Source organism: Chiloscyllium punctatum, chromosome 23 (assembly GCF_047496795.1).
Source record: "Chiloscyllium punctatum isolate Juve2018m chromosome 23, sChiPun1.3, whole genome shotgun sequence".
Lineage (NCBI taxonomy): Eukaryota > Metazoa > Chordata > Chondrichthyes > Orectolobiformes > Hemiscylliidae > Chiloscyllium > Chiloscyllium punctatum.
The window spans coordinates 84,933,747-84,945,059 of NC_092761.1; the positions used below are offsets into that span (position 1 = coordinate 84,933,747).

At 40.6% G+C, this 11,313-nt stretch overlaps 1 protein-coding gene across 8 annotated transcripts; it reads left to right on the top strand.

The window, feature by feature from the left end:
• Positions 1-1,099: 1,099 nt before the first annotated feature.
• On the top strand, positions 1,100-10,370 carry LOC140494199 (G protein-activated inward rectifier potassium channel 3-like). Of its 8 annotated transcripts, none has more exons than XM_072593345.1 (4): positions 1,100-1,589; positions 4,569-4,792; positions 7,188-8,454; positions 9,431-10,370. In XM_072593345.1, the coding sequence occupies exons 1-4, from the start codon at positions 1,529-1,531 to the stop codon at positions 9,748-9,750; spliced, it is 1,872 nt and encodes a 623-aa protein (XP_072449446.1). In that variant the 5' UTR covers positions 1,100-1,528; the 3' UTR covers positions 9,751-10,370. The 8 variants fall into 8 exon arrangements, with proteins under 8 accessions (XP_072449446.1, XP_072449449.1, XP_072449448.1 ...); XM_072593348.1 differs by having other exon boundaries at positions 1,100-1,356; positions 2,412-4,792; XM_072593347.1 differs by having other exon boundaries at positions 1,100-1,356.
• The last annotated feature ends 943 nt before the right edge of the window (positions 10,371-11,313 follow it).

An 11,313-nucleotide genomic window follows, 5' to 3' on the forward strand; every position in this document is an offset into this window, starting at 1 on the left:
TATTGGCCATTGGAAATGCAAGGTTACAAGAATGGGATGGGTCTGGGTGGGATGCTCTACAGAGGGTCAGTGCAAACTCAGTTGGCCTCCTCCTGTGCTGTAGGGATTTTTTGAAGCAGGGATCTCTGACTAAGGATATGGGATTGGCCATTTAGGACTGAGATGAAGAAAAATTTATTCACCCAGAGAATCATGAGCCTGTGAAATTCACTAATACAGAAAGCAGTTGAAGTCAAACATTGAATTCTTTCAAGAAGAAGTTATGGTTATTAAGTTTAATGGGATCAAAGGGCATGGGGCAAAAAAGGGATCAGGATCCCGAGTTGGGTGATCATCCATAATAATTTTGAATAGCCGAAAGGCTTGAAGGGCTGAATGGCCTACTCCTGTTCCTCATTTTATTGTTTCTATGAGTGCACTAATCCAGCAATGAATGGGATGTATTTGGATCTTCACCCACGCAGACGCGATTTGAGATTGCTCTCCAACCAATGGAAACTTACATTACGTCGACAGAAGATGGATTTGGAAGAATTCTGAGGCCAACCTTGAATGACCAGTGAGTGATCCATGATATGTCCCAGTTCCTCAGTGTCAAACAGGATAGAAAGGATTATCCGTATCCTATGGAACTGATCCCAACAATTGAGATTGATGAGTTTGGTTGAACGTGAGTGGGCAGATTTCAGATGGAGAATGAACACTGGCATTAGGTTATCAGGCCTGTTTCTGTGTTGCAATATTTTGGTATGCAATCTTGTAGCTAGCTACCTGATGAAGGAACAGTGCTCTGAAAGCTACTGCTTCCAAATAAACCTGTTGGACTATAACCTGATGTTGTGCGATTTTTAACTTTGCCCACTCCTGTCCAACACTGGCAACTCCACATCTCGCCAAGGGTTGTGCGTGGTTTAAATGTGCATTGACCATTGGGTTTGAAGATGGCTTTGAGAGGAAATAATGCTGGTTAAGAGATCTCTGTCAGTCTCTGACAGTGGCCTGTTCTGAAGTCACTGTCGAGTTCTTCCCAAGTCCAACCTTTCTGATTAATTTATCTTGAAGTAATGCTGCGTGACATTGAGGCAGATTAATAAGGAGCCTCAGTCATCGCTTCCAGCTCTCGACACCTTCTCAAAGGCTTCACTCCACACGGGAGAAAAAAAAGTAAATCTGTCTTTGGACATGTATCAGGCTGAACACTGGGATTGAGATTTCTTTTGTGTTTTCGACCAGCTTGGTTCCTTCTGGAGAGAAGCTGGGGGGAGACTGCAAGAATTGTCTTTTCATGTTTGTCTTGAAACACCAGAAACGGTTCAAATACGGTAGTGGATTTCGAGTTGAACTGAACTGCAGCAGGTACTTTATTTAAAGAACGTGATCTACCTTGTGTGTCTCTTTGTGAAAGTTAATATTTTACGTAGTGCACTTTTACTCATCCACTAGCTTTTGTGAAAAAGTGTGAAGAGCAATTATCTAATCAAGCTGTTCAGAGATGTTATTACGTAGCTCAAGAGTAGGTGGGACTTGAATGCACACATTATGGCTTCAAGGTGGCGATGCTGTCATTGTGACAGACCAGCCTTCTCAAGGTACAGATAATATTCTGATATTTGCATGCTGTATCAGGATTTGTAATCAAACGATAATCGGTATTTTCTGAAATTTCTCAATAACACCTATGTGATGTTGACAATTTGTGGGGATTGTTGAGAAACAAATTACCGTGAGACAATTGTGCTGTCTATCATTGTATTAACAATGATCTGCAGTAAAATCTCTTAGAAACCTAGTTTCCTTAAAGTTGGTCTCAATCAGATTGGAATAAATCACCTGACCGGAGTAGATCACATTGCGGAATTGAAACTGGAAAACATGAGTCATATGGTGACAAGAGGTGAGATGTTGTTCTGTGGTTTGGGCAGAGACCTTTTATATATTTCAAACTAAGAGAGATTCTTGATCAGTAAGGGAATCAAAGGTTATGGGGAAAACACAGGAAAGTGGACATGCGGAAATTTGGATCAGTCATGGTGCCCTTGAATGGGGAAGCAGTTTGAGGGGCCAAATGGTCTCTTCATGTTTTTATTTTGTATGGCCATGAGCTGTCGGGGCAGCTGTCCTCTGACACTGCTTCAATTGATCTGGGAGTGTTTAGAGCTGCAGTAAGTGTCAGAATTGGAAAGTGATCCATTTCTGGGAGCAGAATTTTCACTTTGAAAAATGATCAGGAAAGAAAGGTACTGCCACTAGTTCCAGATGAGAATAAACAGAAAATCGCTTTCACTGTCAGCTTAAGTTAAATTTTCTGATTGCATAACGTTTCATAATCTGAACATAAACATGTAACTGTTTATATTATTTGAGGCTGAATGAGAAATTTCTGTTGCCAACTAACCAGCATGTCATTTCAGGAATTGACAAGAACTTGATGTGGTCAAGCAACATTACTACAGCCCGAGTCTGAATGGTGGCAGTAACCTGACTAGTTTTGGAAGGTTTTGTACCTGAGTTAAACTAAATCATGGACGAGTTTCAAACAGTCATATTCAATGTTTTCCACTGTTACAACAAATCACATTTATGTAGCGCCTTTAAGCTAAAACATTCTATGAAAGGAAGTATGACTTTGAGCCACGTAAAGAGATATTAATCAGAGGAGGAGAATCTTAGTCAATGAGGTAGGTGGGTACAATTACAACTTTTTAAAGACATTTGGATAAGTACATGAATAAGAAAGGTTTGGATGGATAGTTAGCCAGGAGCAGGCAGGTGGAACTAGCTTAGTTTGGGATCACAATCAGCATGGACTGGTTGGACCGAAGGGTCTGTTTCTGTGCTGCATGACTCTATATCTCTGTGTTGAATGGTCTTTTGCTTTTCATTGAACATCATAGCACATATTAATCCTGCATCTTTTAAAATAATTGGCTACAACGTTTAAAAAGGTAATTGAAAGGAATGGCTATCACTTAAGAAATTAAATAGATAAAACGGTTATTAATTTTTGTTGGTGTTACTTTGATCTATGACAGTCATGGTCAGGTCAATTCAAGTTATAGTGGGAAATAATTGTATTAGGGCACATAAATGTATTTCAGGACACATTTAACTCATGTTGTTTATCTTTATTTATATATTTCTGTCTTAAACTTTTGTGTCCATATTTATAATGAAATCTACCTATGTAAACTTGTCACATTGTGATTGCAACCTCTTGCCAGTCGTGGTATGTGGTGCACCAAATCATAGGAGGTAGGTGTGACAGATACAGGAGTGCATCCTGTATACATAAGAAAGATAATAAAATGCAAAGTGCAGTGCTCCACACCAAAAGAAATCTTAATGGAAAAATCTGATTCATGTTTTAATTCCAGGTCTTCGTTTCAGCATAAACATTAAACACTTTTTGAAATCATAGAATTCCTACAGTGTAGAAGCAAGCCATTCAGCCCATTGAGTTATCACTGATCCTCAGAAGAGCTTCCCACCCAGACCCACCCCCTGACCCTATCCTATCCCTGTAACGCTGCACTCCCCATGGCCAATCCACCTAATCGGCGCATCATTGGACTGTGGAAGGAAACCAGAGCACCCGGAGGAAACCACACAGACACGGAGAGAATGTGCAAACTCCATAGTCACCTGAGGGTGGAATCAAACCCAGGTCCCTGGCGCTATGAGGCAGCAGTGTTAACCACTGAGCCACTGTGTCATTCCAAATGGCAAGGATCAATAATGCGCTACCAATAAAGGCCATTATTAAGCAGTTGATTTGTTAATATCACAAAACATGCTGAAAACCTTTGAGATGAATTTATCCATTTGTTCCACAATTTACCCCTCTTGTTTATCTGTCTTTGACATGAAATCTTGTAGAGCTTTGTGGAATTTAAAGAATGATAGAATAAAGTGCTAAGAACCCATTAGTTGTCCAAGTGTTGTCGATGAATCATTTGTAAGAAGATAGAAATTTAAAGAGACTTATTTGAGTAGCACCTATGGAATACTGCACATATAGGCCCAAGCCTGATATCCATGACCTGGTAGGTTCAGTACATCAATCTGAGGACTGACACCAAACAGAGACCAGGACCTTCCCATGGCAAAAAGAAAATGTGATAAATTTATTAAACAATTCTATTTCAAGAGAGTTCTCCCACAGTCTGAATGGATGTCGGGATGACACGGTTTTCCTGGTAGATATCCCTTTTATTTGGTACAGGGAAGGGAACAACAGTGAATTCCAGATTACTCACATTAAGAGGAGGCCCTGTGCAGTTGTCCAGAAAGGCTTAGCAACAATAACTTTGTAGAGGCCAATGAGGAAAGAAGAGCTGGTCTTTAAAAGATTATTCTTTAAGAAGATGATTCTTTACAATTATTAGGAACACGGCTGGCCAAATTTTCCTGTGATCATGCAATACATATATTTGTAAAGAAAACACATACTTAAGCCAATGGGGAAAGAAAAGGTAAATTAAAATAGTTGCCTTTAGTATAAGAATGATAGATTCTTCTTTAGGACAGATCTTCGGGAAGTAACACTCTGCTTTGTACCCTATCGTAAGTAATAGCCATGAAAACCACCACTGTGAGTTCTAGCATGGACCTGTACAGGAACAATGAGATCCACACATATCATCGTATCAGTGCTGCACCAACAAACTGCAAGGAGCAGAAAAGGCTTCGCTACTCAATACCTCCTGCCCAAACTCCGAAAGGCAAACACTTGTTGGCATATCTCCCAAGGATTCCAATGGACTCAGGTCAATATGGAACGTTTTCAGTAAAGGTAAGTAAAGGTACTGAAATTACTGGAGCTAAAGGAGAAAATGTTTTTGTTGTTCAGACTGGCCAAGAGAGATATATAAATCTCCAAGCAAAGCCATCCCAAATTGTGACTTGAACTATTTTTCTTTCTTTCATGGGTTTAGGGCATTGTTGGTGAGACTGGCATTTATTGCCCATCCCTAGTTGCCCAAAGGGCAGTTGAGAGAAAACCACATTGCTGTGGGTCTGGAGTCACATGTAGGCCAGATCAAGTAAAGATGGCAGATTTCCTTCCCTACAGGGTATGAGTGAACTAGATGGTTTATTCCTGACAATCTGCAATGGATTAATAGTTATCATTAGACTTTTATTTCCAGATTATTATTGAATTCAAATTCCACTGTCTACTGCAGTGGGATTTAAATCAAGGTTCCCAGAACGTTACCTGGGTCTCTGGATTAATCATCTAGCGATAATACCACTATGTCATTGCCTAACCTCTAACTTGAGTAATTAAAAACAGACCAAAAATGAAAGGCTCACTAGTTTTGAATAAAAGCCCACCTCCCCACAAGAAGACCTGTTGGATAAAGACATTGTATGGTGTGATACTAGTGCCAATGAGAAAGTTCAGACCTCCTCTTTTTAGGCAGATGTTAAAACCTTAGAATCATAAAATCCCTTTAATGCAGATAGAGGCCGTTTGACCCATTGAATCTGCACCAACCCATCCATACCCACACCATCCCCCACCCTATTCCTGTAACGCCACATTTGCCATGGCTAATCCACCTAACCGTCACATCCCTGGACACTTGGGGGCAATTTAGCATTGCCAATCCACCTAACCTGCACATCTTTGGATTGTGGGAAGAAACCGTAGTACCTGGAGGAAACTCATGTAGATACAGGATCAATACTTTGCATTAACAGCAAGGTGTGGCTCTCAATAACTGTCTGCCAACCACTGCAGGGAGAATGGGTGTATTATCAGGAGCGGGTCATTCTTGTCAGCGAGAACAGAAGGCGCCAGGGACATCAGGTTAGGTAAATATTTAGTGGGTACTCATGGCTAGCTCTCATTAAAATCAGCACCTTTAAGGAGAAACAGAGAGAAAGAAACCTCTTTGTCTAATATGTTGTAAGTTACTGCTGGTATGCCTCTCCCCTTCATGTGATGGAGACAAAATTGATCTTGTAGAAAGCAAGGATTGCAGATGCTGGAGATCAGAGTCGAAAAGTGTGGTGCTGGAAAAGCACAGCCGGTCTGGGAGCATCCAAAGGGGCAGGAGAGTTGACATTTCAGGCATAAGCTGTGCTTTTCCAGTGCCACACTTTTCGACTATGAAATTGATCTTGGGCTATTAACTTCCAAACAGGTGATAGCAGACCATTCTACATTAGTCCCATGTTTCCTTTCAGTTAAAGTGCATAGAAAAAAATGAAGGGTTATATTTTGATTCATTACCACCCATTTTGTTCCACTGTCCAGGATTGTTTCATCCCTAGTAATGTTGGTAAATTAAAATTAATCGCTTGAATTTGTGAACCTTAGAATCAAGAGTAGATACGGCAAGGTATAGCATTGAGCTTTACAGACTGCACTTTCAATCAAATCCAGACACAAATACATAGTTGTCAGAAGTTTGGATAATCACTGCTGTTACGTCCATGTTGACCTTATTTGTGCTTAGTGTTCAGGTTATGAAATTGAAACCAAAAAGTGAACTAGTTTGAGTGATTCCCCAGCATTTTACTAATGTGAAAAGACCCATAATTGAAAACGGAATGAAGTGAAAAAGAAGAGAGAAGATCGGGACTGATCATAATTAGCTTGCTTGAGTCTTAAAAGATTTCCAGTTTGGCACAAGGGCAAGACTAGTCCTACAACTTTATGTGGATTGGAAAGGGGATAACTAAAGTAGCGGATAGTTTTCCAGCAACACATTTTTAAGCAATGATTCTTGATTCCAACACAGAGAGCATAGAGAAATTTACCTTACAGGCATTAAACTATGACAAGTAATTCATTTAGTGGACTCTAATGTCCAATTGAAATTAACAAATCCCTCTGATGCCTGGATAGGTTTATCCACACAACGTCTTAGAGTAGGAGGAGCCCATCTGGAAGCAGCTGTCTGTATTGAGTTAAGTGGTCTTGATATGAGCATTGCGATTTGCCCTCATATTCTAGGACAGCAGAAGTTAATTTTGTCTTTGGGTAGGAGGGTTGAACTGGCAATACATGATCAAAGCTTGCAGCCTTTGTAAAAATCTCCAGTCTCCATTGAAAACAATTGGAGGGATCTGTCACCCAAAGTCAGAATTTCCTTAAATGTATTTTATTACTGTAGATGGAAATGCTTAGGGAAAGATCATTGTTAAGCATATTTCAATAATTTTCTTTTCCTTTATAGCCAGAAACCAAGTTGATAGAAACATTGGGAGAGATTCCAAAATCTCCACAACATAGAGATTCTTCATCGTCTGGAAGAACAAGTATTATGTCAAACCTCAAACCATTGGCTGGCAGAGACAATCGTGAGACACAAACAACAAATGATACATCATCTCTGTATTTAGATTTCGGTCCAGACACAAACTCCTCACCAGCTGCCCCCACCACAAACCCCAAGCAGAAACTAAGTGTGGCCATCAATGTGGATGAGCATTCCAGGCACCGTCGGATATATTACAGGGGCTCAAATTTGCAAGACGTTAATTCCAAGACGTGGTACCCAAGGCATGCTGGCAGCTTACCCAATCTTCCAAACAATTCTCGGAATTTACGTGTTTCAGCAAAAAGCGTCTTATCTTACCCCGGATCTCCAAAGCAAAGGTGTAAACTGATGAATGACAACCAACACCAGTTCATGTTTCCATATCAGCAGAAGCGACAGCGTTATGTGATGAAAGATGGGAAATGCCAAGTCAATCTTGGACACATCGAAGAGAAGCACAAGTTCCTTTTTGACATTTTCACTACTGTAGTAGATTTGAAGTACCGCTGGTTTCTCTTTGTCTTCATGATGTGTTATCTTTTGACTTGGGTGACTTTTGGGTTTTTGTACTTCCTGGATGCATACATTAGAGGTGATATTAACCATGTCGGTGAAACTGATTGGAAACCTTGCTTAGAAAATGTGGATGGCTTCATTTCTGCCTTACTGTTATCAATTGAAAGTCAAAGGACAATTGGCTATGGGTCTCGCATGGTAACATCGAATTGTGCAGAAGGTGTCATTTTACTCATAGCTCAATGCGTCGTTGGTTCGATGATTGATGCCATGATGGTGGGCTGTGTGTTTGTGAAGATCTCTCGCCCCAAGAAGCGAGCCGAGACTCTGAAGTTTAGTAAATATGCAGTGATATCGCACAGGGATGATGAACTTTGCTTGATGTTTAGAATTGGTGACCTGAGGGAAAGCCACATGGTTGATGCAAAACTGAGGGCCAAACTCATCAAATCTAGACAAACAAAGGAAGGTGAATTCATACCTCTAGATCAAACAGAAATCAACCTTGGCTACGACACAGGGAAAGACCGCCTGTTCCTGGTAGAACCCCAGACCATTAGCCACATCATCAATGAGAACAGTCCATTCTGGGTAATGTGTGCTGAGTCAATGAAGAGGGAACAGTTTGAAATTATTGTAATCCTGGAAGGCATAGTGGAATCCACAGGTTAGTTGCATCCTATCATAACCTCTTAAATGCACCACAATGTGGAACAATGTTCAACATTTTCTGGAAAAAGTGAGGACTGCAGATGTTGAAGATCAGAGTCGAGAATGTGGTGCTGGAGAAGCACAGCAGGTCAGGCAACACCTGAGGAGCAGGAGAGTCTGGATTCTCCTGCTCCTTGGATGCTGCCTCAATATTCTCTGGAGATTTAGAACATTGAGAGATGAACTAATTGAAAGTACAAACTTCTTGGTATGAGAGATTGATTTCTCTGGCTGGAATGTTCAGTTATAGGAGTCATATTCTCAGGATAGGTGATTGACTGTTTAGAGGTGAGGTGAGAACATTCTTTACTTCAAGGGTTGTGGATCTTAGGAATTCTCTATCCTAGAAATCTATGATGTTAAACATACTTCAGACTAAGATCGATAGATATTTGACACTGATTGAACTAATGGATTTAGGAATACAGAGAGAAAACAGAATCGATGGAGAAAAGCTGCCATCATCTTATTAAATGGCAGAGCAAGCTGAGGGGTTTAGATGGCTTACTCTTGCTCCAGTTTCTCATGCTCTCAGGAATGGATGGGCAGTCTATAAGACAGAAGCGCAGAGGAATTTCTTCTCACAGAGCGTAGTGAATCTGTAGATTCTTTACTGCAGAGGGTTGATAAAACTGGGAGGTTAGTATAGTCAAGGCTGAAACAGAACAGACAGAATTTTACTCAGTAAGGGAATCAAAAGATATAGGGAAAAGGTAAGAGAGTGGAGTTGAAAGTGGTCAGATCGGTCACGATTCTCATTGAACAGTGAAGCAGGCTCAATGGCTGGCTTTGGCTCCTATTACTTACGGTCTGGTGCTTCTTATGATCTCCTATCTACATATTTAATCAAGCAACACTTCTCTGTAAAATGTACAAATGAAAGAACTAAGACAATGACTGATGAGTTGCCCTTTATTTTTGTTCATTTACAGGAATGACCTGCCAAGCGAGGACTTCCTATAAAGAAGATGAGATCCTCTGGGGCCACCGGTTTGAGTCTTGCATCCTCTTAGAGAAAGGTGCATTCCGAGTTGATTACACCAAGTTTGACAAGACATTTGAGGTACAGATGCCACCAGGCAGTGCCAAGGACATGCATGAGGCAAAAGAAATAGAGAAAAACTACCTGTCCTCACTCCATTTGTACTGGGAGAACCTGAACCATTCCTGTGCCAAAGAGCAGGGCCACAGTTTGACTGAGAATTCCAATATTATGGAAGAGAATAACATGGAAAATGTGGGGAATGACTAAAGATTGCAATTTTCTTGTAATTAATTAAAATAGCATTCTGAAACCAGGAGGATATTGAAGAACCTGGAGGATATCGAAGAATCTTTAAAGCCACTGAGGATCAGAGTAGAAATAATTACTCTGAACTTGACTAAGACCTTCAGCAAGATCTACATAGGAAAGGAAATGGAGCATCGTTATTGCAACGTCTGCAATACTGGTATATATTTGAAACAAAGGTCTAAGGTTGAAAGGTTGCTAAGTAGGGGTGGGTAATATTCTAATTTTGCACTTAATGGATTATTGGGAGTCATTTTGAGGATATGATAAGAAACCACAAATAAGATGGCAAGTGGTTTGTGTAAACATTTGACTTGTTGGGCTGAATGGCCTTTCCTCATTCCACGTTTTGAAACTTTTGTGAATGAAGCTTCCTTATTGTTCCTCCATATTGGGGTGTGATACTATACAGGCAATCCCTAGGCTGCGAATGGTTTCTGAGCACAATGCAGGACAATATAAAATATCTGACCTTAAGTATGAGGAAACGTTTGTGAGTCGGATCTTTAAAATTAATATTACACACCCCTATATGTGATTGCATTTGTAAGTAGAAACCTCTGTAAATTGGATATTCATAATCAGGGACTGCATGTTGTTTCATTACGCTGTCGCTTATGAGAATTAACTGGATTCAAGTAACAGAGGCCATCTCACTTTAAAGTTACCACAGTTTCAATACCTATTAGAGAAGTTGCAATATGGTGCATAACCTACAATGGCTTGGAAATTCCTGGGCTCATGAAAACGGAAGAATGGTTAGAGTCATAGACACGTACGGTACGGAAACAGACCCTTCGGTTCAACTCATCCATGCCTACCAGATATATCCTAAATTAGCCTACTCCCATTTGCCAGCATTTGGCCCATATCTGTCTAAACCTTTCCTGGTCATGACTCCATGCAGATGCCTCTCAAATGTTGTAATTTTACCAGCCCCCACTACTTTCCCTAATAGCTCATTCATACACACAACACCCTTTGTGTGAAAAGGTTGGCCCATTGACCCCCTTATAAATCTTTCCCCTCTCACTCTGAATCTATGCCCTCTAGTTCTGGACTCTTTGGGGAAAAGACCTTGTTTATTTACCCTCACCATGTCCCTCATGATTTTATAAACCTCTATAAGGTCACCCCTCAGCCTCCGATGGTGCAGGGGGAAAACAACCGCAATCTATTCAGCTTCTCCTTATCACTCAAATCCTTCAATCCTGGCAACATCCTTGTAAATCTTTTCTGAACCATTTTAAGTTTCACAACATCTTTTCTGTAGGAGGGAGACCAGAATTGCGTGTAGTATTCCAAGAGTGGCTTAACCAATGTCCCATACAGCTGTAACATGACCTCCCAACTCCTGTACTCAATGCACTGACCAATAAAGGCAAACATACCAAATGCCTGGTTGTTATCCACCTCTGTGGAGGTTGGGAATGAGGATAATGGGATTAGGGAGGCATGACATTTTGGGCAGGTCATTGGCTATGATTCCATATCTATGAGAATGGAAGGGGCTTTGAACGGGCT